At 38.7% G+C, this 27,759-nt stretch overlaps 1 protein-coding gene across 4 annotated transcripts; it reads right to left on the reverse strand.

Annotated features, from left to right (window-relative positions):
* Positions 1 to 374: 374 nt before the first annotated feature.
* Positions 375 to 27,759, reverse strand: ATG4C (autophagy related 4C cysteine peptidase). Of its 4 annotated transcripts, none has more exons than XM_068690057.1 (13): positions 27,605 to 27,759; positions 27,165 to 27,243; positions 25,151 to 25,286; positions 24,401 to 24,528; positions 23,298 to 23,381; positions 22,405 to 22,638; positions 19,350 to 19,680; positions 17,317 to 17,387; positions 15,690 to 15,826; positions 10,817 to 10,895; positions 10,079 to 10,155; positions 5,718 to 5,837; positions 375 to 1,638 (listed from the first exon to the last, which is right to left on the reverse strand). In XM_068690057.1, exons 4-13 carry the CDS (start codon positions 24,474 to 24,476, stop codon positions 1,468 to 1,470), a joined length of 1,380 nt encoding a protein of 459 aa, XP_068546158.1. In that variant the 5' UTR covers positions 24,477 to 24,528; positions 25,151 to 25,286; positions 27,165 to 27,243; positions 27,605 to 27,759; the 3' UTR covers positions 375 to 1,467. The 4 variants fall into 4 exon arrangements, with proteins under 4 accessions (XP_068546158.1, XP_068546157.1, XP_068546159.1 ...); XM_068690056.1 differs by having other exon boundaries at positions 24,401 to 24,531; XM_068690058.1 differs by lacking the exon at positions 25,151 to 25,286.

The raw sequence follows: 27,759 nt of genomic DNA on the forward strand, positions 1-27,759 counted from the left end.
AAGTGAAACCACAAATAATCTCATTTTGGCTTTTCAGAATATTAATTCAATTAACACCTGAAGATGCACACCCCAGCTCTGACATGTACATATGATTTAGTTCTGCCTGACATCTAGCTGTTAGTCACTTTTTTTCCCAGAAAATAAGCTTTTTTAATGTGTACACGTTATCTATCCAAATAAGCATCAGATTTGTGTCTTCTGTGCCTGAATGGCACTTAGAATGGGTTAACATTTGGTTTACAACACAACAATTAAATTTGTCTTTATTACACACAAACAGAGTATTTGCACCTTAATTTTTTTTTTTTTTTTAGATGTGGGGTTACATTCACTCTTAGAGGACCTGGTATTAATAAAGGAGGCACATGCAGTTAATGTTTTCACACCTTTTATTTTCCAAGCAGTGTTAATACATAGTTTAAATATTGCATTTGTTAAAACACAGAACTATTTATGTACATTTCTTTGCAGTTTGAGAACACACACCATCAAGTAATCATTTGTACAGTAATAACATATCAAAAAAAATAATTCACACCCCAAAATTTTAAATATCCAGACCCCATTTGCTTTGATCTAAAAGCTGCGCTAGTAGGAAAGAAGCCTCAACATTATAATAGCTGAAACAGGAAACAAACACCACTCCTTTCTAATAATTGTTTTTAGCTGCTTTGATTGGTTGCAGTTAATTTAATAGTATAACCTTTAAAAATTGTGGGGCAAGGTAATACTTTATCTTCACTCCTCAAATTAAGGTTCCAAAGCTGGCCTAATGAGACACCATTATAAAATCATACTGCTAAATAGTATCTTAACTCACAATTCAGCCTATATAATTATATCAGTATTGCAACTGGCAATTACTTCTGATATATCAAACTTACATCCTGGGCAGCGCAGTGGAAGAGAGGTATGTTGCAATTACCACATTAACTATTATTTGGGCTTAGGAAGTGAAACAGGTTAGAGTTCTACCCTTACAACAAGAATTACTCAAATTTTGCTTACAAACAGAAATAAGATGGTCTCAAAACCCACAGATATGTGCCCATGACATAAAACCAACACATATTTGACAGCCTCTGCTCAGGATTTGTCCTGGACCGAAACAACCCTAGGATCACGTTCAGGCGTACGGCCAGCCCAGCTTTTTCAGAGGGCGAGACCAGGACGCAGGCACATTTCAGCACACCTGCCTCTAAACAATGCCATCTATCTTCACTAGCACGATGCGACATTACACTCATCCAACTAGTAGTGAACAAAAATAATTAGTAAGTACATTTATAAATGACATTTTAAAGACTATTAACATATAAAACATTATCATCTTTATGAAAATAGACCAATTTCAGCACAGCTAGCCTTTCTGGAAGAGAAGAACTATTATTATTATTATTTAAAAAAAAAAAAAAAGACAAGTGTTCTCCTGGACAGCTGCCAATAATCTAGTGTAAAATGTCCTTAAAGCAAGACAAACTCCTCTGTACTAAATCTTTTTAATCTTTTCTTTTCATCCTCAGAGAAAAGGTCATTTTCTTCACGGAGTGGACTGGAAGCAAAGTCATAGTCTCTAGAATGACCCTTTACAAAAGTAAACAAGGGGTATTTCTCCTTGGATGAAGATTTCAGCATCTACAACGTAGAACACATACCAGATAAAATGTTAAACTGGATTTGAAGAAATACAGGAAGCAGCAATATTGATGTAATTATGACTGTAAAATGAAAAATGCATTTTTTATTTTCATTATCATATTAAAACAAAAGCATCGCACAATCTAAACACCTCCTCCTCCTTTGAAACAAACATCTACTTCTATTTCTTCTCCTTCAGACAGTGAATTGCTTCATTCACAATTTTACGCCTAACCCTGCAACTTGTTCGTACAGATCACCTCTACATACAGAATGCAGATTGCTTCAGTGCAGCTTGAGATCTTGTAAGATTAAAATATATTTATCTACAAAACAGTTAATGCCCGTAACACTCTCCTCAGACACAGGTACGAATTCTGGAGCACTTAAACAACCCAAGAGATATTTTTGGTGTAGAATCAGTATGTACAATAGTCAACACTGAATAAAAGCATAAATATATATACTTAAATAAGTCAAACAAGAGCACGTGGTTAAAAATACATTGACAATGGTAACAGGCTGTGGTAACTAGGGCACCAAAAATCTATATTTATAAGAGAACTGAGCATACAGGATGAGGATAGTAGGAAACGATAAATACTTAAACAACAACCACCACACCTGCTACTAGTAGCAGATACTAATCCTCCAAATACTGACAGTCATTTCCACTTTTCAGGCTGTTTTGACAACTGTTCACCGATTTTATTCATGTATTTCTTACCTGCTTTGAAAAAACACTCGGTAGACAGTGATGCAGTGACATGCAGAACTATACTAGCCTACAGGTATTCACTGTGTGGAACTAAAATCTCTAAACATTGTTTTAAGGAGAAACACTTAATGTAAAGCAGCAAAAAAGATCTTTAAAGAGTAGGACCTATTTTTAAAGACACAATCAGGAGGCTGGAAAGAAAAGAAAAAAATCACTCCTTGATTTTCACTGTGGTCTGAAATTTTCCCCTTTACTCTAGCCTACTTTAACTGCATTTGGTTATTTTGATGTGAAACCTGGGAAAAGGGGAAGGAGATACAGAAAAGATGTACACACAGTAACAAGCAAAAGCAAATAATAGTAACAAGTATTTGTGGAAGAAAGGAAAAATGCTGGTCTGGAAACAAAGTGTTTCTGAGTCTTGCACAACTAGGTAAGTGGATGCAAAGCCTCTCATTTCTAGGGGTTGAATACAAGCTGGGTTAGGAAGAACCGAAATTTGGAGCCATATGAAGGTTTGTGAAGTGGACGGCTGGACTTCTCTTAGGAGCTGGATGGCTGGCCAGCTCCTAACTGCAGATCTGCAACAGAAAACTTACCCAAATACCACATCTCAGGGAAGCCACATGTTCACAGAGAGCACCTATAAAGACGGTCCCTCCAGCTGAGGACAGCAACACCTGCAGTGATGCTGCTGCTGTCTGTTGAACTTCCCCAAAGATCCCTTCCTACCGTGCCAGGAACATCGCTCTCCAGTTACCCAGGGAGGCGATGAAATACTAAATTCATCAACTAGCCCGACAAGCAGGAGCTGAGTGGATCTTGGTTAAGGTTACTGCAATGATTATCAAGCTACATCTCACTCAGTGATCACAGGTAATAAATACCTGATTTTACCTACTAAGTTTCATTTGTTTTATAAAAAGTAAATTGTCCAAAGCTATATCCTTTATGACTTTGAGAAGGCACCACAGAGGGCATTTTCCAAAGTCCAGATTTTTAAGAGTACTTCACACCCAGCAGTTCTGAAGCTCCATGGATGAGACTGGTTCATAATATCAGTGCAAAAATTAAGAATACAGATCTATGACATTTACATTACAGCTGAAATTACCCTAGGCAAAGCCAGTGAATAAACTTTAGAAACATGGTTTCTGCTCTCAGTTTTGCTGGGGATATCCTACGTAATTCGAAGTAACCAAGTGTTGGACCCTGGGCCATAACTTAATATAATAATTCTCTAATTAAGAATGCCATTGGGCAGATCTGTTTCACTTGCAAGCTCTTTAGGTAACACTGTGATGATTTCTACAGCTTATTTAATAAAACATCAATTTTTTTTTTAGGATTTCAGTGTTAAATAGGACTCACACTGTTGCCACTGCAATAATTCATTTTTGTACTGAGCTGCATCCAAGCTCAATATGCAGTCAGTCCAGTTCTTCGGAGAACTTTCTCCTTAGAACCTGGGCTACAAACAGTGAAGTGCAGTTTGGCCCAAGTGGATTATTAATTTGCAGCCATGAATTGTGGTAAGGGAATGATTCATTGCATTAGCAGAAAGGCAAGGCTGGTATCAGCAGTAAAGCAGCAGCAGAGGCTGCAGCCAGGGAGAGGCAGAAGCTTCCTTCCCCGGTGCTGTGCAGGACTGGAGCTTCTTGCTGACCTCCTGGATGTGCCACGTGGAGCCAAGAAGCCAGGCAGGAGTGGCTGTGCCTGCTGGGTATTCATGCTGGAAATAAATCTACTGACTATTTAATTCTAAGTATTATTAAGCTGCTTACTAACACCTACCTAACTAGCAAGTACAGAATGCAATTTGGATGGATTTTCACCATTCACTCTATTTGGGCCCTTGATTTCAGATTTCTCTATCACTGAATAAATGGCTCATCAGGTTTATCCTCACACAATAAAAGCAAAATCTTTCCTCCCACCTCTTCTAACCCACAAAAGCAGCAGGAATCTGAATTTGTTAGTCTGGCCTATACAGTGAGAGTATGCTGTGCTAATAGTACCGAGTTAGAGCACTCAAATTGCAAACAAAGGGAAAAATAATGGAGGAGAGCAGGAAAAAATAAAGGATGTGAAGGACGGACTGAAAGATCATAGGATGTTTTTCGCATGGTATTTGTATCCAAACTTTCCTCTGCTATGAAACTTGCTGTGTCTGAAATACGTTGATACCAGATAATGTCATCAACATTAAAGAACTTCTATCTGAAGTGCTAGGAGAGTAGTTCAAAGACTTCAATCAGACCTGGCCATTTTCACAACAGATTATTAGGGGAAGAAATGTACTTCAGCCCAAATTCAAAAGAAAAGTGGGGGAAAAAAAAAAAGAGAGAGAGAACTTCCAATGGAGATGATTTTGTAATTAAATTTTTACCTCTCTGTATGAGAACCAAAAAAAAAAACTTCAACATCAGTCAAAATCTACTAAACCTTATACCCAATAAGAAGTTTAAAATCCTGCTTTAGCTATAATACTAACACTGCTTAACAGGACACTCAAAATATTGCACAAACATTTATTCTTGCATACTTATGCTAAGTAATATGGTTTGAATATTAGTATCACAAATATCTTCACTGCCACTGAGTCTTTCACAGACCTTTTTTAAATCACAAAGCATGGTTATTGGCTACCACAGTTAATATATTAATAAATCTGTACTTCAAATATTCATATATGGGATAATGAAGAAAAAAAAAGTCAATTAGATTTGAACCTAAGTAAACCTATACCTGTATTTTTCAAGTGGAAGGACACGATCAGACAGATTTACTGGGTGATACCCGTTCCGCTGACTTCCAAACATTGTTACCCAATCATGAGCACGCTGCTTTACATTGAAATGCAATCAGAAAAAGCACTTATGCTAACAAGAAATAATATACAATTTTGGCTTGATCAAATACTTTCATTAAAAAAAAAAAAAAAAAAATCTTCCCAAGGGATTTATTGCCTTTTAAAAATTCCTCATCAGGTACCGGGTAATTCCAGCACCTCAGCAGGGTGGCTGCAGAAGGATTTTCACTTCAATAGTGCCACCTCGTGGAGCTGCCATGTGCCATCCTGGCTGCCCGGCTCCGGCTTTGTTTGGAGCCCTTCACTTTGCTCCGTTAGCGAAAGCCTTGCAACATGCAGCTCGGTTCTGTCCAGGTTTTATGTATTGGTAAAAACAGACGAAATGAAAAACAATCTGGATTTCTCACGCTTATAAATTCAGTAATAAATATCAAGAAAAGAATTACTGGTATTTAGTAAAGCTGCGCTGATAATCTGCCCTTTCCCCTACAGAGCGCACACATGCTGTTCTGGCTGAGCAATCGATTTTGCAACTTCGACACCTACCTTGGTAATTTCTTCAGAAGCCTTCTCAAAGTCCTGCACAGTTCTACAATAAAATCCTATCGTACAGCTCGGATCCATTTTTTTGAATGACATCTTTTTGGGAGACGGACAGTGGAATGACTGCAATTTGCAAGATTAAAAAACAGGAAATGGATTAAGGTTGAGAACGGCACAGAGCAACGCATTTACTTTTTCCTTTTTCTTTAACCGACAGCTTTGACATCCAACCCGCTCTGTCACTTGCATTAAACCCCAGCACATGTCCCTGAAGTTGCTTCTTCCAACCCCCACCCAAAGAGATTCTGGAAATTTGACTCTCCACACGTGTAAAGCCTCTTGCTGTTTGTGCTGCATTCACCAAACTTGCACGTAGCACCACGTTAGTTTGAAATCTGTCAGAGGTCCGCCGCTCCAAGCAGCCCTGTATGAATATTCCCAAGACAGAGGAGGTGAATGCTCTTCTGCAAATTGAATTTGTAACAGCTTTTGCACTATCTTACAATTACTGCTTTACTACCACCGCCCATTGCCCCTTTCCCTCCCCCTGCCTCTATAAAAGAGGCATAATGGGATAAACCAACCTCATCTGTTTTCCTTGAGTGAATTAAATGGGTTAAAAAACGCACACACAAAAGCAAAACTGTATTACAGAAGCCCACAAGTATGAAAAACAAAAGCATGCCCTGCTTTATAAATATTTTTCTCCCTAATGTGGAATCTCTTTCCATGACAAATTACGCTCTGACAGTGCTGTGAACTGACGCTATCAGCAGCCGTGGTGTAAAAGGGAAAAAACAAAACAAACAAACAAAAAAAAAACACAACAAAACAGTCTTCCCTCCACTCTCATTCACAGTTCCTGAGAGAAAAGATAACAAATGTGTGCTTTACCATCATTATGATGTGTGTTCATTTATTAGAGGGATTGTAGCTTTGGTGAAGCTCATCATCTGCAATTATTGCCTAGGTGGAAGCCACCCCCTGTGAGGCAGTCCCGGCGGTTCTGCAGCCAGCAGGCAGGGCCAGCAGCTCCGCCAGCCCGCTGCACCACCAGCGCTGCTGCCACGGCTGCTCAGCACCACAAATAAACCTTAACACGCCGGGTCTGCACCGCTCTGTGACGGAGACACCCCCGTGCTAAAATACAGATTTTATTTTTCCTGCACTTCCCACGGCGATCGATATTCCCCGGGGACTGCTCTGTGCCGCTTCCTTCCCCGTCTCCTTGCATGCAGCGTGTCGGCAGCTCCTGGCACAGCGCGGGGCCAGGGCAGCTCGCTGTCACAGCCCCAGCACCACCACCTTTCCTCGGCTGCCATCTGATTTGACCACAGCAACATCAAGCAGTCTGTACTGTAGGCTAGAACCCATTTGATATTTAATTCTTTTTTTTTTTTGCTCATCAGAAAAGTCAATCTGCAGAAGGCAACAGCACTTGTTCCCTACCCGGAGAGTATCTGGCAGTGCAGGAGTTTCACCTGCTGAAGGGTATTGCTCTTAGCTTGTGATTACAAACCTGAGAGGTATTTGTATTAAACCTCTGCTAAAAAAAAATCTAAGCAAAGATTAGAAATAATAATTATACAAGACTGATTTTTATATTTTTTTTCCTAATTCTGTTCAGATTTGTTCTGCAGAAATTGCAGGCTGAATATTCATTCCTGAGTCCTCAAAAGCGCAAACTGAATTCCACCTTACACATCACATTGCAACAAGATTCCCACTACACTTGTGCTGCACCACTCAGGGCAGTGTTCTTAATGCTACACCAATCACTGTACAACAAAAGAAGTGGAAAGGCTTTTTTCTTTTTTTTTCCACTCCTCCAAACAAATGGATTCTGGAAGCCAATACAGAGTGGATTGATTTCCAACTTATTCTGGACAATTTGTCAATTTTGAAAATACTCCCCACAGATAAATCTAACAAGCAACTATCCACACTAAGAAAGCAATTTCTGTTTACTTTTGACATTTCTGGACAGAGATATAATACTATTAAATGCACTAAGCATTAAATTGCAATATATTTTCCGTCTGCAGAAAAGCATTAGGATGCGATCAAGCCAAGCTGGCAGCTTGTGTACCTTCAAAATACATTTTAAAACCTTATTATTTGGAGATTCATATTAATGCCAGCCTGCAGCATAATCTGGAGGATTAGTCATGGGAACAGAAGCCAAAGAGATGTGTACTTTTTGTAGCTTGCCCACTGAGCTCCAGCGTGACCTTAAGGAAGTCACTTCAGCTCTACATCTCCGTGCTCTTCCCACCTTTTGTCTGGCTTACCCAATTAAACTGTAAAATCTTCAGAGAAGGCACCGTATTTTACAACAGTTATTAGCATAAAGGGGCAAAGATCTTGGTTATAATCTCTGGCTGCTGCCACAATGCAGTAGCAAAATAAGTAGAGAACTGGGACTCCCGACAACCCTTCTTCCAAATACCTCAAAGGGGTAAATTTAAAGGTATCTCTGAAAAGAATTAAAGTTTTTGCCTACGATATTTTCTGATTCATTTTGCTGAATCTAAAATAGCAACTTTTTTTTTTTTTTTTTAAATTCAGAACCTTCTAATTTCCTAGAGAACCTTAAGACTTCCACATCATGTCACACCAATTAATGCATCTTGTTAAGCATAAATACTGAAATCTGTGTTAATGTTTGCTTTTAGTCAGCCCTAGGATTTAACATTACCCCTGTATAAGCCCTTTGATATATGCAATCTCTTTTCCTAGATACTTTTGGATGGTATTTTGATTAAGGTGTTGTGATCAGCTTCAAAATATTACCTCCTTGAAAATGGTATGTTAACAGTTCTTTCTTTTCAAGATAGTAACATACAGGAACACTGATGTTCCCTCCACTGCTCTCTCAGTTGAAGTTAACTCTGAGCTGCTATACAAACAGAAGCCATGATGATGTAGAACTTGATTACATACCATTTGACTTTCCTTCTAAGTGTAACCTGTCAGTTGAAGATAACCTATCCCGTTCTTGAGCTGTGACTTCCACTCTTTACAAGACTTTACTGCAAACTTGCAAGAATCCTACATTAAGTAACTAATATTTCAGGGGTGGTGGACATAAATCCATATTCCTCTTCCTTATTGAAATGCAACATGTTTTTTTCTGAAGCTCTGTTTCCATGTTTAGGAGTACTTAACTTTGCAGAACACCGTGGCATGAGGAACCACTACTACTAACCAACTCTGCTCCAGCACAGTTGATGCTGTCCTAAGCAGTGGATGTTTTCACACTTAATGAAGGGCTGCTCTGAGGTGCCTGGAAGTTCATGCAGAACTTGACCACACCAATGTCAAAAAGGAGAGTCTGTATGGATGGCAGTGAGTGCTTTTACTGTGAGCACTGTGGCTACTGAGTTCTGTAACTGATAATGTTTTCCAATGGTGCTAGTAAATAGAGTCCTTTAATAACCTCTGTTCCATCTATTCTCAATGCAAATTATTTGGAAAGAAGTTAAAGAAAAGGGAAAACACTACTGTAAATAAATAAATAATAATTAAAAAGCATGATTTTTAACAAGTATAGCCTGAAAGGACACATTCGTTACACCTTGATGCACCCAGAGAAAGGGAAAGTAAGAACAAACCCAGCACCTATGTTTTCACATCTGTCAGTTTCTAGGAAACAATTATTCTATAAAAATTGCTGGAGTAAAAATAATAAAACTTGTTAAAAGAAACAGTTGAGGAGAGTTGAGTATTGTTCATCTAGTCAATGACAAACCTCACTGCTAAGCCTCAGTAATTTCACTTGTAGGAAGCTATAAAAGTGACCTGCAAAGTGGTGAGAAGCAAAAATTACATTTAAAATATCCATCTACTCCAGTTCAAAAATATTAACAATTCCTGGATAAATAATTATCAGACACACCTATATAAACTCTGGTTCCAAACTGACTACGGGCACTTACTATTGAGCACTTCAGTAATTCTCTCAATAATGTCCATTGCAACTTGAAATTACAATAATTTATAAAAACATGACCAACAAGATAAACTAACCCAATACAAATGCAACTAAATCACATTTAAGATCTCCAAGTATCGTCTATTTTCTGTGATAGAAAAATACGTAAGTAAACTGATATCTAGTTTTGAGGTTTTCCAGTCATTGAAAAGAAACAGAAAAGTGTTAATGTAATAAAAATTAAAATCTTATATTGAATTTTTAACCTCTGGTCATTTTTGTTGATTATAGGCCTATAAAGAAGGGCAGAACTTTGATAAATAACATGTAACTGTAAAACCATAAAGATGCAGCTAGCTAGAACATCTCTAAATAATTAGTGTTTGATTCATATGGGAAGAAAACAGTGCCAGGTCTATATCCATACTACCTCAAGAGGGAAATCCTTTATGCTGACATCTACAAAAGATTGGCAGTAATGAGGATCCATGTAAATCAAACTGTCATCTACAAGGACAAAACAGAAGACAAGTAATTCAAAAAACACCTTATTATTACACTGCTTACAATCCAATTTCTATGCAGAAAAGCTGAAAAAAACACCAGCGAGTAACTGCTTGCCAGGCTGATATTCATTGACTGAAGCATAGGTTTTTGCAGGACAGATTAACTTTTGCATAATCAAATATGCTTGTATAAGCAGAATTTTTATAAAGTGATGAGACTGTCATTTAATTTTTGGTGATAAAATTACTTTTACAAACACACAATTATATTCTGGAGTTTGCATATGAAAAATGCATTGTGCTGCTTCAGCCTGACAGGAAGAATATATTGCTTGTCATTTAGGCATCAACTAACACCACTTAAACTAGTAAAAAGTAAATATGTAAATAAGAACTGCCAGACAGTAACAGCAAAGGCTCCTGAAGTTTGGTGAAATGGATAAATTATGCCTTGTTTATGCAACATGGGAAATTAAATGTACATTTTACAGAATCCAATTATTGTATGAGGTAAATGACAAATGACTGGACTTTGGTAGATATGATGAATTAATAAGGTACTCATTTTGCTATTTTAATCATGCTATTTCCCACTGGTCCTATATTAACATCCTAACTCCTAAAGCAAAATATTGAAGAGACATTAACATTAAAACACTAACCTTGAAATCCAGCAAAGTAATATGACTGCTTGGGCTTGCCACCAATGATACCGACACAATACTCAAGGCTTAAAATTCCCTACAAGCAAAACATTAAATAATTAGAACAGTGTTAAACAGAAAACATGTTAAACTAAATTAAAATCTACTCTTATTTTACTGTTTTAGGCATTATTTTTTTGTTTTTTTTCCTTAAAAAAAAGGGGGGAGGGGGCAGTTGACTTCCAGATTTTCTGGGAATTTACTCAATTTTATAAGCTTGCAGCTGACCACAGTGAAAGCCTGCCACCAGACATTCCAGAGAGACTGAGAAATTCTCTTTTTTTTTCCTGAGATGCTCATACATTGAGAGAATTGGCAGTATTATTGTGGGGGAGGAGACAAAACACAATGTCGTAAAAGTTTATCGCAGGTTGCATAGTCAAAAGATATCAAAATATTCAGATTTTCAGAGTTTATGTATGTTTACATTCTGGGGCCTTGGAGGCTCTCCTCTTTTTGCATTCAAATGTCTAAGTTTGTCTGGAGTAGGGTATGAATTTTTACATCCACATGGAGAAATGCCGTTCAAGGAACAGTAATTACAAGATACAGCCCTAAAAACAGCAGCCCAAAGAACGAGATCAAAGGGAGAGAGAGAGAACAGAAAAGCCCATCAATGTTACGATGTTCTGACCATGACGATAGGGAATTGGAGCCATCAGTAGCTCACCTCTTTGAGAAAGATGCATCACAAATACACCTGTGGGGGTGTAAAGAGAGGTGGGATGAAATCCCAGAATCATTTTTGTCTGGGGGTGCAGAGGAAGGAATACACTCTCCTGGCTGCTGCAGCAAGGAGCTGCTAAGGACAGGAGCTGGGGGAGTCACAGACCACAGTCACACCAGTGCTACCAGTGAATTTCTGCCCCTTCACGTTGTAATGGAGTTGGGATCTGTCATACGTGTCTGTTCTATCACACAAACCGAGATGTATCATTATCTAATGCAACGGCAACTTTTCAGCTACACCTTGGGGAGGAGATCTACCTGCAGGCACACAGCTTTGCCAGGTAAGAACGTTGCAGTAGAGGAATTTCAGTCAATTGCACCGTTACCCACAAGCTCTGGATGCAGTCGCAGACAACAGACACCAAAGAAAAGCTCTTGAGGTTTCTGCAAGGCTGTTCAGGACGTTACTGCCCCCAGCTCTGCCTGCAGTGCCCTCAGCGCTGCTCATCTTCTGAAGCTGTTGCAGTCTTTGTAGGTGACCAGCACTGACCTTGCCTTGCCTTCTTAGAGTGAAATAACACAATCGCCCAGAGGAGCGAAAAGCTTCTCGCTAAGCCAGCCCCAATGCCAAATAAGCCCTCCTCAAAAACACACCACCAAACGTGCTCATACCCTATGCCTCATTCTAAATATGGTATCAGGAGAAAAAAATAAAACCAGCAATAGCAAGATTAATCTGAAAATAGTTTTAAGGAAAACACATCAGCTCTTAAAGCAGCATTATTAACGTTATTTCTTACAGTGAAGGTTCTGGTGAGAATTATAACAATGGAGAGATGCCACTATTATGTGTTTGGTTTGTTATTTTTAATTAAGGGGAAATAAACAAATAAACACAAAGGATAATCACCTCCTATTTGAGGTAAAACTGCTACTTCCCAGGCACTTGCCATTAAGACTTGCTTTCCTGGCTGTGTCACCACCTGGGAGTTCCTCACTCACCTGGTTTATTACATTAAGTACCCACAAAGGAATGAAAATAGGCATGGAGGCTTCCCCCTTCTCTCCTGCAAAGCTCTTCCTTTCACAAGGCTCTGTTTCTTCACAGGACTTATTAGGATTTTTGTGAGCATTCAGTCCTGGCTTAACAAAGCTCTCCATGAGTTATCCTACCAGCTGCAGAGGGAGGTGAATTTTTCCAGCACCAAGCAGTTCTGAAAGCTGAACCCAACTGTTTCAATAAAACTGCAGCCCAAGACCATTAAATACTCTGAAAACCGAGCAGCCTTTAAACATCAGTAAATCACAGGGGCTTTCTGGTGGCACTAGACAAATCTTGGCTGGCCCAAAGTGGGACAGCAATCCAGAAGACAATCACCTGAGCTAAACTGAACTCTCCATTAGCCAGCGGTCATATCCACATCCTCTCCTCTAAGAGATCAGCCATTAAAATCATAACCAGTACATTATCGTTGTCCAAACAGGGAACATTTCTCTCAACAAAATGATTGATGTTTCCTGTTCTAGTAAGGCCAAGGCTTCTTGTTGAGGTAATTTCTTCCCTACTTAGACAATGATAAAGTAACGTAACATAACAAAAACCGTTGTACCTGAGACGCTAACAAAGTCAGCTTCACTGTGGTTTATACAGGTTAAGAGAGGGCTGCTTTAGAAAATGTTCTTTGATGGTTTAACATTACAGGAGGTTTAGCAGATGAGAGGCAAAGGCTGAACCAGTTCATGAGGACACATTCTCTGCCAGTGAAACAGGAAGAGAGCAAAGCTATTTAGAGTAATGAATAACTGTTTAATCTATGGAAATTCTCTTGTGAAACTGAATTATAAAATATTTATCAATTTTCATCCATAAATATAAAACCCTTTGTAAAAATTACCTCTTGTACTACATGGTAAAATCTGCATTTTTAACTTTAAGCCAGACCCCAAGAAATTCAGTCACTGCTCAGCGAACAGCCAAGACAGAGACCGGAGTGACTGATACAAGCAATCCAAAGCCCGCTTATCACAGTCTTCGTTATAAGCAAAGGGAAGAGACAGCCCCAGCCCTGGTGTCTGAGCAGCAGCAGTCACCTCTAAGCAAACTGGGATGAAGTGTCTGTGCTTTGCAACCCAGGGCCATGAAAATGTATTTCACTCTGGCATAAGGAGTGCTTTTGGTAGCTGAATTGAAGAAAGCAGGGTAGAACTGATCACTGCCACCCATCATAAAAGGCAGCGTTAAAGAACCAGAGCCACTTTTCTTTAACTGAGGAAGCCTTGGGAAAGTTGCAAAAGCAACTGTTTGTTAGCTTACAAGTGATGGATCAGGAATTGGCTTGAAGGCCTCACCCAGAGAGCAGTGGTCAATGGCTCCATGTCCAGGTGGAGGCCAGTGATGAGTGGTGTCCCTCAGGGGGCTGGGACCACTGCTGTGTAATATCTTTATCAACACAGACAGTGGGATCAAGTGCACCCTCAACAAGCTTGCAGATGACACCGAGCTGAGTGGGGCAGTTGATACAATAGAAGGAAGGGATGCCATCCAAAGGGACCTGGACAAGCTGGAGAAGTTGGCCCAGGTGAACTGAATGAGGTTCAAGAAGTCCAAGTGCAGGGTGCTGGGGCAATCCCAGACATGAGGACAGAGTGGGAGGAAAACCGAGAGCAGCCCTGCAAGGAGAGACTTGGGAATCTGGTGGACCTAAAGCTTGGTGTGAGCCAGCATCATCCTGGGCTGTATCAAAAGAGAAGTGGCCAGCGGAGGAAGGAGGTGATTGCCCTCCTCTGCTCTGCCTTTGTGTGGCCTCACTTGGAGCACAGTGCCCAAGCCTGGGGCCCCCAGCACAAGGAGGATGTGGGGCTGTTAGATCAGAGGAGGGCCATGGGGATGCTCAAAGGGCTGGAACATGTCTCCTATGAAGCTGGGGCTGTTCAGTCTGGAAAAGAGAAGGATCTGGGGTGACCTCCTTGCAGCTTTGCAATACTTATAACAGGGGCTTATAAAAAAGATGGAGAGCAACTTTTTTCTCAGGCAGATGATAGGACAAGGGGGGCTGGTTTTAAACCTAAAAAGAGGAGATTTAGATGAAACATTAGGAGGAAATTTTCACTCAGAGGGTGATGAGGCACTGGAACAGGTTGCCCAGAGAGGTTGTGGATGCCCCATCCCTAAAGGTGTGCAAGACCAGGTTGGATGGGGCCTTGACAAACCTGATCTGGTGGGTGACATCCTGCATGTGGCATGGGGGTGGACCAGATGCAGGTGATTTTTAAAGTCCCTTCCAACCCAAGTCATTCTATTACTTTGTAAGTATCACTAAAATGTGCCATTTTAAAAATTAGAACAGAAATTTAAAGACAGTATTTCCTATGATAAACGGCATCATGGAAAAAGACAAAGCAGCAGGGCTAAGAGAACCCTCTCTCACTAATGTAAATATTCTTGTGCTGGAGGTGTAGGAGATTGTCCATTGTGTTACTGTGCATCTTCAAGCATTAGCTCCATAAGTGGAGCCTCCACTAGAAAAAAAAAAAAAAAAAAAAAGAGGACAGCATAAACCTTTCTCCTTAAGTTTTACTTTTTTATTTCCCCCAGTTCATTTTTATTTGTGGTAACTGCTTACTACTTCTGCATCACTGTCCTTAGAAGCATTCATCCTACTATCCACATAGTGAAAAGATAGTGGAAGCAATGACTAAAGGTGTCACAAAATGCTATCCCCTCTCTTAAGGGGAAGAAAATGAAAAGGTAGGAACAGACAAGAAACAACCTTAAGCCATTTGACATTTCAGAAAAGAAGAAACAGATTAAGGTGTTTGCTATATTTATATTTTAAAACGCTGACAGATACTTATAGCACAACTCTGGCAGCATATGTAGCTAAATTACCATTTATAATTTGAGCCACTACATTAATGTCTTTTCAGGTAGCTACTTCAGGAGCAGAACAGTTTTCACTGCTTTACCAAGGGACATCATGTGCTCTGCAATTATGTCTGATCTTGTAATAGGGAAATTTAAAATCTGTAAAGTCAAACTTTACAACCTTCAACTGTAAAATCACCACCACACATTTAATAGGTAGAAGATTACCATCGTGAAGTCTCTTTTCATATCACCTAGTGCTACGATTTGAAAAATGATTGAACTCTCATTTCATACCTTTACAAACTCTAAGTAGTCCGTGTTTGTTCTCTCTCCACCAAGTCTCACAGGAACTAATATAATTACAGCTTTTGTGTCTGTTTTTTCAGAATCCGTACAAGAACACTGTCTGTCAATAACGTCTGAGCTGTAGACTGGAAAGAGACACAGAAATATTCATATTTAAGACGCATCCGCTAGTTTTTACAGAGACACACCTTCAAAATGACACCACTAAGTCTGACAAACTATTTGTAGTCCTTTGAAAATATTGCTGTCCTCCTGAAATATAACTCCTGGGCGACTCTGATAAAAGACAGTGTTATACTTCCTTATTTTCAGCAGTATCTTATAATAATCAGCTGCTGCTGAGGTAAGACACATCACCAGGAAAATGCAGCAGGAGTAGGTTAAGGAGAGAGCCAATAAATATTTATTCACAATTTCTTCTAAAAGGAGTAATTTAAAACTTGAAAGCCTACAACTAACAGAAACAAACACATTAAAGGAAAAAAGGACAATAACTGATTTTAATATTCATGTTCACTGTCTGAAGTTAATACAAAGCAGTCCTTGAAAAATGAGTGAGAAACATTAAATGCAGTATTACTGCTTATTCCCTCCAAATTAAAAAGGATATGAAAATCATCACCAGGACAAAGAAATGAAAAATAAACAGAATTTTCTAAGTTTCCATTGTCATTGTTAAGTCAGGTGAAATTGGTTTGAGGCATACAGTTAAAGAGTGTCTCTTTAAAACTAGTCTGATTGATTACACACAGATCCCATTCCTTCCTGTCCTATCAAGATCCGTTATGATTTAACTAAAATTTCTGGCAGCTGAACATGGCTACTAAAGTAATGCACTGTGCTACATTTGAAAGACTGCAGTCATTAGTGTAAAGTTTCACCCCATGTTTATTTTATCTTGTCATCATTTCCTGCTCCTGAACATCCAGGGCTCTAAGCTCCTCTGCCTGTTATTGATTATTTAAAATGCCACGCTGCAGCAGAGGAAAGGTTACCACACACTCTGGGTCGCTATCCTGCTCGCTTCTCTGAACTCAAAGCAAAAATGACTTCTTACTATTCTAAGAGACCGGTGCAGGATTGTTTTTAATTAGATACATATATATATATTTATTTTTTTTTAAAGAAACCTGTGATGCAAAAGAGAAGATAAAATGTAGCTAACAAATCTATTCCAACTGAAATTAAGTATCTTATTGCTTGGGATGGTTATTTTTAGGAAAACACAGAAGCTGTTACTATCTTATTACTTAAACAACATTGACACAGAGTAGAAAAAAGATTAATTTAAATCCTCAGACTCCTCAAATAAAAAGTTATTATGGGCAGATTGTAAGAAAAAGTTTTCTTCCTGGATTCTGAATTTCATTATCTTAATAAGAAACCAAACAAGCAACGTATAAGGCTTTCAAATCATGATGCCCGATTCTCAAACAAAAGAACAAACACCTGCCTCTACCAAGAACCCCTTTGTCTACATAATCTCAGTTTTGTAGATCCATTTTTGCATTTGTTTTTTTTTTTTTTCTTTTACAGCTCCATTGTCAAGTGCTTACTGAAAGGCATAAAGAGCGTCTAAAACGTTTGCAAAAATCTACATAGTCACAACATTTACCTGTACAATCCTGAGCAACATAGACTGTTACTCCTTGTAGCTCAGGGTCTCTGGCTTCTTCAACAGCTTTTCTAAGTACAAACACAAAACTATCATCTCTGATTTTAGAGAAATTAACATTAAATAAACACATATTATTTCATTTTTAGAAACAGGTTGTTTTTAATTGTTCTGCTTTTTATTTATCTTTTAAATTCAAAACCCCTTCCATTTCAGATCAATACAGATGGAGGGTGATTTTCAAAAACAAACAAAACCACACGAACAATAACACTGGATACCCAGATCCAGTTCATATGGCAGTATTTTTTTTTCCCAAACAAAGATAACAGTGCCTGGCCATTTAGAAGAAACAATGAAAAACCACACACACGTTAAAAAAAAACAAACACACACACACATTAACTTACAATGAAATTCATATTCATCTACTTAATTTATTTCAGTTTATAGCAATTTTCAGTTGTGTATTGATATAATAAAGGCTAAATTTGCTGACAAAATTATTATTTTCAACTTGATAGCTCTCTTTAGTTGACCTCAGTTTGTATAACTAGCCACAAATTAGCATCCCACGTCTATTGAAATAAAATCTAGCACATAAAAAGCTATAGGGTTTCACCAAAACTTTCAAAGAGATAATTGCAGTATTAGACTATCCTCAAAAGAATAAGAGTAATGGACCTAAAAACTAAAGAGAAAATATATGTCGATAGTCTGAAGCATGGTCATCAATCAAGGACAACATTTGTAAAGAAATTAAACTGTTCAAAATAGAAGATTAGCCTTTGACTTCCAATACATGCTTGCATTAAATGGTCACTATCCCTTTATTTCACAATATATTTTGAGGAATCGTTTAACACAGCCATTCTCGAGTTATGAGAGTGCTATACGTTGTTAGTGCTGCTGTAAGGGGAAAGGAGATCTAGGAATGGAAACCTTGGTGGTGTTTAAAATCGCCGGTGGGTTTACGTTAAATGGAATGCTGGGTCAAAATTTTCCCCCCACTATCTATTAGGTAAACAGGCTACTGAAATGTAAAGCAAGCAAAAAGAATTCTGACAGCTTCTGTTATCAGGAAAAAAATAGAAGAAAATGCATGGGTAATGCTAACCTGTCACATCACTCTGTGCATTTGCATGTAGGCACACATACATCAGAGCATTTCACGATTTGTTTCACTTCGGACGAGTGTGTTTGGATGCTAATTATCAAATTGTTCCCTCTATACATATAGATTAACATGTGTATGTTAACATCTATACATATACATAGATTAACATAGGAACTTTGACTTCTGCTGCTTAAATGACTTCTTAGTGATTCAGTTTATAAGTAAACTGGAATCTGCTAAGAACCAAAGTATATATGACTATAGAAAAACCCAAATCAGTAATATTCAAGGAAATGGTATATAAAGGCACACTGTATGGAGAAATTTGACTTTCGACTTTTTTTTTAAGCCACACTGAATGTCACAGACCCTTTACTTTTACTGTGATATAATTATAATATTAATAGTCCCATACATTTACAGTTTCACAAGAATTTGATATGTGCAAAGAAATGCTGAAAACATCAATTTTAGCTCTGACATTTCATTACACTATCAGTACATTACAGCCCCCAGGTTACAGTATAAAAAAAAAAAATCTATAATGTTATGCATGTTCCAAGGTTGAAAGAGTGGTTAGTTTTTAGAACATTTCATTAAATGCAGCTCTACTTAAAAGCCCAGGTTTGGGAGAGACCTTGGGACTCTTACTGCACAATGTACAGGAAAACAGGAATGTTGTTTTTTTCCTGAAATACATTTGAACAGAGGCTCAGAGTTTAATTCCTGTGCCTATTGCTATTTCCATTCCTGCCTCTGAAAAAAACTCTAGAATTGCTGCTAATATGGACATTTTACAAAGCCAATAATGAACAGCTAGATGCTCAATTAAGCTCAAGTAATCTCATGACACTTTGAAATGCTTCTCCTGTAATGGGCAAGGCACGATAACAGCAAAGAATAAAGATACTTTTACCTTAAAATGTGTGCAACAACAGCAGGCCCGTACCAATCTCCAGCAATTTTTCCAGACTTCTTTCCATATTCTATCAGCTGATGTAAGCCAAAAGCTGCCAGCGGAGAGTCACCAAACCAAGAAATTATTTTTCTATGATAAACTTCATTTCTCATTTCATTGTCACCACAGTTTCTCCTTAGTGTTCCCCGATGATGGTTTGACAGGATCTTGGGTTCCCTTTCAGCTGTAAGCGAAGCTTCGAATGATGCTGTCAGCTTTTTAACTGTATGGGTCGTCCAGGATTCAGAATCTGAATTCTCAATGTCCAACGCATCTGGCCAGACCCAGGCTGCAGCAGGAAACATTAAGATGCAGATTAGGCCTACTGTTAACTTTTGGAATAATCAGCAAAGCACATTCCCTTCTCCCCCCAGGTTCCTCAGACCAATACGTACTTTATATACCAAGATGCAAATGTCACTGCTAAAATGTAAACAAAGGACAAACCTGCAACATAATTTGCTTTATTTTCTGCTGTATGACAGGAGAAAAGAAATGCAACTAACAGTAAATTTTATTAGCTATTTATGCTACCTGGTGTAGTGGGTTACTTAGTTAATATATAAAAGACGTACCTGATCACAAGGCACAGAACAGAACAGTCGTGCATATTAAAAACACAAAAGTTAGCTATTAAGTAGCATTTAGTTTTATTCAAGTCAGTCAAGAAGCTTCAAAGCCTTTTTTTTTTATTGTTCTGGTCTGTCAGTTATTAAAAAAAGGCAAAAGTGGGGAATTACTTATGTAAAACAAACACTGCTTCCTGGCACAAAGCAGAGCAGCAGGAAAATGCGAAAGATTCTTTTAGTTAATACATTTGTCAATTCTTACATTTACCTGTTTTCCAAGACAAACTTGTTTAAATATTATTCAGCACAGTATCTACAGTGCATTTCTAGCAAGAGGTCTCTCTTACAATGCATCCCACATGCCTCATTCCTATTAATAGCATAATGGTGGTTCAGCACATCTAGAGAACAGCAATGTTTCACTTGTGGGAGAGACTTTCAGTCATCTGACAAGTCTGAACAACTATTTGCAACACAGAGCATGTGAGGAAGTCTCTGAAACACAGCAAACTTACTGCTAGATCAGAAAATACTGTGAAGGTCTGCAGGGAGCACCCCAGAGTACAGTGGGGAAGGCGGACACAGCCAAGCAAGGAACAAACCCTAAGGACAAGGTGCTCCATGTAGCAGCATCAGGGCCCTTGCTACTCATTTTGTGAGCTTCAAATTTAAGTCTGTCTTGAGCACAGGCACTTCAAAGTAAACTTACCAGTGCCTTAGTATTTAAAATAAAAACTTATTTACAACATCACTCAGCAGTATCTGGAACCTTCCACACAGCAGTGAACTGTGAGTATTCCAGCTGGTAACTGCAGGCAAGTTTTGCTTTGTAACAGAAACAATACCATTAAACTATAATGAAAACATCTCTGGGAAAAGAGTAAGCAGCAATGAAAAACTTCACGTAAACACTTAAATCTGTTTAAAAAGCTACCCAGACCTCATAAAAAGCTTTGCAAAAGATAATTCACCAGCTGTCAGAAGACTCCGTAATGAGAAAAGTAGTCCAGAAAGACCATACATATTCCACTTTTCTACATATTTGGATTGCCACAGAAACACCAGCACTCTGGAATAACAAGAACACCTCCCAAATGAGGATTCATGGGGGACAGTGCAAGAAATTCTTTGTAACCATAGATTTTAAAGATATAAACCTGGGGCTTTTTAATTTTGGGTTGCTTCAGAATGAGCTGTTACATCCTCCTATTCACAGGTAGACTTCTGATCTTTTTTTTTTTAAATATACATATAACAAAAGTTATATATAAGGGATTTGTGTTCTCTCAGCAGAAGAATTTCTGTATGTTTTGATACTTGCAGTCAGTTGGAAAGAATAATGAATGTTTTATGATTTAGGTACCTATAGGAATATTCAGTAAGCCAGTTTGACAGTTCAGTCATGACACTGCCAAGAAGGAAGGCTTGGTGATGCAGCTGTCTTGGGACTACATTCACAGCTTACATCATACTTGCACATTAAGAACAAAGTATTTTCAAAACAGGCTTTCAGAACTATCTGCTACTAAAACATTCCTAAGGATTCACCAAATGGTTTAGTAAACAACACATTGTATGCTAATGTGTCTGGGTGGCTTCAGGCCCAGAGCTCGGATCATTTTGACAACAGTGGTGACAGAGGATAAGAACGATTCTTTCAAAGGGGCAATGTGGTAGATTATGAAAGAGATTGAGGAAAAGAGGATGAAATACAAGGTGGTTAACCATAAGAACTAAAAATACCTCTACAGAGGATGTGGCACAGCTTAGAAGAATGGGGATGGCATGAAACCTTTGCAAGCACAAAGTGTTCCGAGCATCTTAAAGCAACTTCCTTTAAACAGCTGTGACTGAAAGAGTAATTTCAGACAGACAATAAAAAAAAAAAAAAAGGAAAGTTCCTCTGTAAGTACACAGGGAGATGGAAAAAATGAACTAGTGAAAATTTCAACATAGAATGATGTATTAAAGTCCTTCTATTGACTCAAAATATTAATACTAGAATAAATTGAATAGTGTACAACTTAGAAACTGATAAAAGAACATCGCTTTTGCCATAGCCCACAGCTACGGGCTGTGGAACTTAGATCGACATTCAGAGTTGAAGAAACGAGCCAGATTTGAGAGAATTGGACATTTACATGGCTCACAGCAATATGTAGATATTAGATCACAATTTTTTGTGGTATTTGACTTCACAATCGGCTTCTGTGGAGTTTCCAGTGTCTTTCTTTGACACAATCTGGTATTCCTTTTTTCAGAAATGGAAGAGTAGATCAGCTAGATCACCACTCTGTCACAATACAATCCCAGTATTAATGAAAGGAAGTCCAGAACCAAAACCAGCTGGAACTTTAGATTCTGGCCATATAAAGACTATCACACACTCGACAAAACACCCATGCCTGTCATACCAAATGTACAGATCCTCCCTTGTAACTTACCTCTACCAAGAAAATGAAGCATAAGACCTTGAGCCAACAACATTTGACCAGTTCTCAGTGTGCAACCCCAACCACAGTCTGTTGTTAATGCAGACCCCTTTATCTGAGGAAATTCCTCTCTGTAGGTCAGCCATATTCTAGAAATGAAATCTTTACGAAACTCGTCAACGTTTCCTGAAATCTCTGTATTGATATTGTCAAAACTGGATCCATCTGTAGAGAGATCACCAGACTCTGTAAGGCAAAGCACAATTCAAGTTATAACTTGGCATGGGATTTCTGTCACTGGAATGAAAATATACAAGTATTCTATCAGACAGATAGGGCAAACTTGCAAAAATTAACAATTGCTTCAAATACAAGAAAGGAAAATATATTAGAAATGTTCCAGCTTAAAAAAGACTTATACAGACAGTGACTGTCAATGCAATTGCTAACTTGCAAGTAAACAACTGCTTAATTCACCTAGACGTAAATGGTCTAATAGAGGCATTCAAAAAAAAAAAAAAAAGACAAGATTCTTAGAAAACTGCATACTAAAAATGACAACAAAAGAAATGATAAAAGGTGCTGGTGTGTGACTCTTTGTACACTTGTCACTATATTATTCATGCATTTTTAGAAAATCTCATTTTGATGGGTAAATGAAGTAGTGTAAATTACAGGTCTGATATTTACAGAACAAGACTTCACTGTAAAATACGAATAAAGCAGGTTAGAATGGACTGCATTAGTGGTGATGTTCAACACATTTAAATAAGAATTTTCTAAGTTTTTCACATTTACATTTTGAATTCGGTAATTGTTAATGAAGGTCTTTCTAGAGGATTAAAAATATATCTGTATAGTTCTTGCCGGATAAGACTGGAATGAGCTAAGTGCTACGTACATACCATCAGATTTGAAGTGGTAACATTTTCCCAGCAGGAAAACTGGAGAGTTTCTACTGAAGTAAGTTTTTGTTTTCAATACCCAACCTAAAATAAATGCAAAATGCAAAACAAATGCAATTTCATGACTGTAGCATTCCAAAAACGCATTTCTAATAGCATCTGATTAAGCCTTATAGAGAAACGTAGGGAAAATGTAGTAAAATTGGGTCTTACTTTCATAAATAACAAAAAGGTTAATATTACAAAACACAGATAAGAGTTCTGCCTTGAAAGTGATGATGTTATCCATGTATGAGTATCTGAATGTTAATACAATTGTGCTACTGTCTAGAAATTGTTAGTATACAGAAGTGCTACAGCTGAGCTTAAGTTGCTTTGTCTCCATTGTGAATTCATTATTGCGTAGTTTGATTCTGAGAGATTCCCAACTCCTCTAATAACACACACAAAGCTTTGCAAATGACCAGTAAAAATGTAGGAAGAATACTAATTTTCCTGTAGGATTAAACATGCCTCATTACAACATTAGATTGCAGATTTCAGACTCAAAAAGTATACAGAAAACTATTCTATGTATATTAAGCCAACAAATTAAGATTAAGAACAGGTTAGTAAAAGGGACACTTGAAAATCTGCTTATTTTCTAAACAAATTACTGACATCCAACCGTGGAAATGTGTGTTACACAAGCGTGTGAAGTAGATACGTCAGTGGAGTTTGTATTTCACACAAATCCTATTTTTTCAAGAGTACATCTAAAAATAAAACCCTTGGGCAAAACATTCCATACTATCCCTGTACAAAGGCTATGCAAATCTTGTGCTATTTAGTGTTCCTTACATAATGCATGTATTGCTTTCTGAAATAAGCCATTTAAAAATGAAATTATGCAAATCAATTTCAAAAATGGAATGCCAAACAAGTTTGTTTATTCAGACTGCTTATTATATCAAAGTTAAAATGGCTTCAAGGGCTATACTGCATTTTTGATCATTAATATTAGTTGTTTCTGATTCACGATTCAGATCATATCAACAAGACAAGTTCCACTTGTTTCAATGGAGACATTCAATGGAGATTTTAGCGTGCATTGTTTCACTTACTGTATTTCATGTTGTGCCATGCTGACATAAACTTTGATTTTATCTTTTCTACTTCATCTGTCCCTGTGGCCTCCATATTCAGATTCCAGAGAAAAAGCCATCGCTGTCTTGTAAAACATTAAATTCTGCTGCTGTAAAAAGAAAAATACAAACATATCCATGGGCAGAGAGCACAGTAGTATCACTACCCACACACGTGGGTACTTAAGCCTAACATGACCAGAAACAGTAATAAACTTGCAGAATCCTCTACTTCCAGGGACTGGGAAGCAATCACATGTTCCATGAATAAATCATAAAAACATTTGATTCCAAATACCCACTAATAAAATTACAATGCAAAACTAAATAAAATATAATGTTCTCCAACAGCTCTCTACTGCACCACAAACTGATCTAGGGCATACAACCTATGCTGGTGTACAAGCACACTCGTTCTAATTTGCAGTGTAATAAAGAGCTGTATTTCACTACTACTGGTTAGATACTATTATTTTCTGCTAGAAAGAAAACAGTAATTTTTTTTCTCACATCAGGGAGTCAGAGCACTGATAAACATATCCTGGCTTTAAAAAAACGGGGTTAGTTTCAGATTTCTAGTATTTGTAGTCAAGAATTTTCCTAAGCCCAAGTGTATATATTTTAGAGCAGCTGATAAAGAACAAGATGCTTTGCTGCATGTGTACAAGGCAGAAAATAGTTAATGAAAATGCATGTAGTAACAGTGACATAATTCTGAACAGAACTAACTTGTTGGAGGGGTAACATCAGAAGCCGAGCAGAATACTGTCAACAAATCCATGCTTAGTTTACATCCCTTCGAAGCATCACTTGCAGTGCAAAAAGGCTCCCTTCTGATTTGATCATGTTTTCTGCAGTAGTCCAGCTGTATTACAGAAATGAGAGTGGTAAAAGGGTGGTAAAAGGCACTGCTGTGCAGATCTTTTTTGTTTAAAAAATAATAATAATTTAAAAAAATACTATAAATTGTCCAAAAGGTGTGGCAGCAGCATGGAAATGCACATTTACTGACTCTCTGAGTTGCAGGACATGATAGACTTTACCTTAAAACCACTGTGAACTCCTGATAATAGGAAAAGAATATATACTACCTTTATTTATCCGTAGGAAGTCTGAGAATACAGGACAGAATTCCTTTTGTAGTCCACCTGTACCACTTACTAACAGGAAGTTTGCTGCTAAAAAATACAGCTTCCTTCTCTGCGTGTATTCTGTCAATGATTCACTTTTAAATACTTGGAACAGATTTTCCTGATGATATGAAGTAGCACATATCCTTAAATAGGTAGGTGGAAAATATTTTTTAATGTGGGGCATCAAAGGTTGATAAATAGTGGAACATCACTGCAGCCTTCACCATATTCTTAGCCAAGTTTGATAAGAACAAATGATAAAGTGAAGAAAAGTAAATTATTTCATTTAATTAATCAACCTAGAACAGGACGAGACACCATCAGAGATGCTGTATCGAGAACTGTATCTACCTTTCCATGCGTGATTGTCCACGGAACTGAGATCAAAGCAGATGAAGTCTAAAGCCTGTTACTTCTCTCCACTGGGAGTATAGTTTCAGGAAATAAAATGTAACCCCTGTTAGCATAATTCCTGATGCTAGTATCTCTCAGTGAAGAGAATATGAAGATGTTGGGGTGTCAACATCTTCAGAGCCTGGAGGTACTCACACAGATGCACTGTTTCTGGGATCTAGAGGTAAGGCATGGAAAATCTTTTGCCCAAGCCTCCCCTAACATGTTTTTCTGCTATTCTATTGTATTATTTTTTTTTATAAAAGTTACATCAGCAACCTTTCTGACCAAACAAGAGGCAATACAAAACAAATACTTTAAAAAAAAAAAAAAACAAACACTTAAATTAGCCTTTAATTAAACTGCTTTTTTGTAGGGGAAGGAAGAGAAAGACAATTAAAGGTTGGGTTTTGATTCTTGCCCTCTCCCCCCCCCCCCTTTTTTTTTTTTTTTTAACTTCAGGATTAAAAGGAAAGACTTTGCATAGACACATATGACTGACTAACTGGCAGTGCTGGTAAGACCAGCTTCTTCAGGAGGTGTGTTTGGTGTGACCTGTCCTCATACCAATCCATCAGAAATGGTCATTTTTGTAGAGGGCAGTGACTGCCATAAAAGCCAGTAACTAAAAGCTCCCTCTAGCTAAAATTAGGAATGAAACAAACTCTACTGTTCCTAAAGGGGCTGAAGGAAAAATTATGCAACGTGAAAGAAGCTCATTTTCCTTTAAAAGACAACGGCCATCTCAGTACATTTTTCTTCCATTTCTTCCCTAGCGTTATGCTAAAGATGTGAAAGGGACTTTAAAGAAGACTGCTAACACAAAGCAGACAAACTGATTGCACTTGAAACATTCTGGGTTTTCCCATTAGTGTAAGAACTTAACAGTAACAGTCCCGCTGAAACTACTGGAGCAGCATCAGGAGACGGTCACTGCGAATAGATCCAAGCCCAACAGGCACAACACAAGCCCTGTTATTAAGCCTCATGCTGATGGTTTTGTGGGGAAGTTGGCTCACCCAAGAGGTTATCTGGAATATATGCTATTACCAGGACGTTACCTCAGCGTGGCACCACAGCCTGAGCACACACTGACGCCCTGTCTGGGACTGCCACCACCCAGCCTTGGAAGGGGACGGCTGTACCAAAGTTCCTGCTTTTAGGGTTGTTTTATTTTTTTTTTTTTCTGTTTATTAACAATGGAAAAGCAACCTAACCTGCCGCTGCGACTCCAGTGCAAGGGATGAGCCGGGTCTGAGCGTGACGACCTCTGTTAATCACAGCTTTTACTTCAACCTGCAAAGAAACCGCATTAGCAGCAGCACCGCTTCGCAAACCTCACAGAGAAGCCCCTGACGGAAAACAGAAACATTTATAAAGAAATAGGGTCCTCTGTACGGAGCCCCCCCGGCTCCAAGACGGCTCCCCCGTCCCGGTTTTGCAGCGGACCCACGACAAATCCCCCTTTTTCCCCTCAGCTCGTTGCGGACCTGCCCCGCTCCGGGCTGCCCGGGGGCTGCGGGGCTGGGCCCGGGGCCTCGGAGCCGCCACCGTCAGGGCCCCGCGCCGCCGGCCGCGCTCCCCCACGACCGCTCCCCCTCAGCGGAGCTCCGCCACCCCCTCCCGAGCCGCCGCTCCCGGCAGAGTCGCCGCTTACCCCCGCGGTGAGCTCCGTGCTGCGGTCGGCCGGCAGCGGCCTCCCGGTGCCTTGGCCGCGGGGGAGCGGCCCAAGGACTACAAGTCCCGGCGGGCGCTGCGGCGGGAGGAGGCCGGGCGGCCGGGCGGTGAGCCCGCGCGGGGCATGCTGGGAGT

This window comes from Anas acuta, chromosome 8 (assembly GCF_963932015.1).
Source record: "Anas acuta chromosome 8, bAnaAcu1.1, whole genome shotgun sequence".
Lineage (NCBI taxonomy): Eukaryota > Metazoa > Chordata > Aves > Anseriformes > Anatidae > Anas > Anas acuta.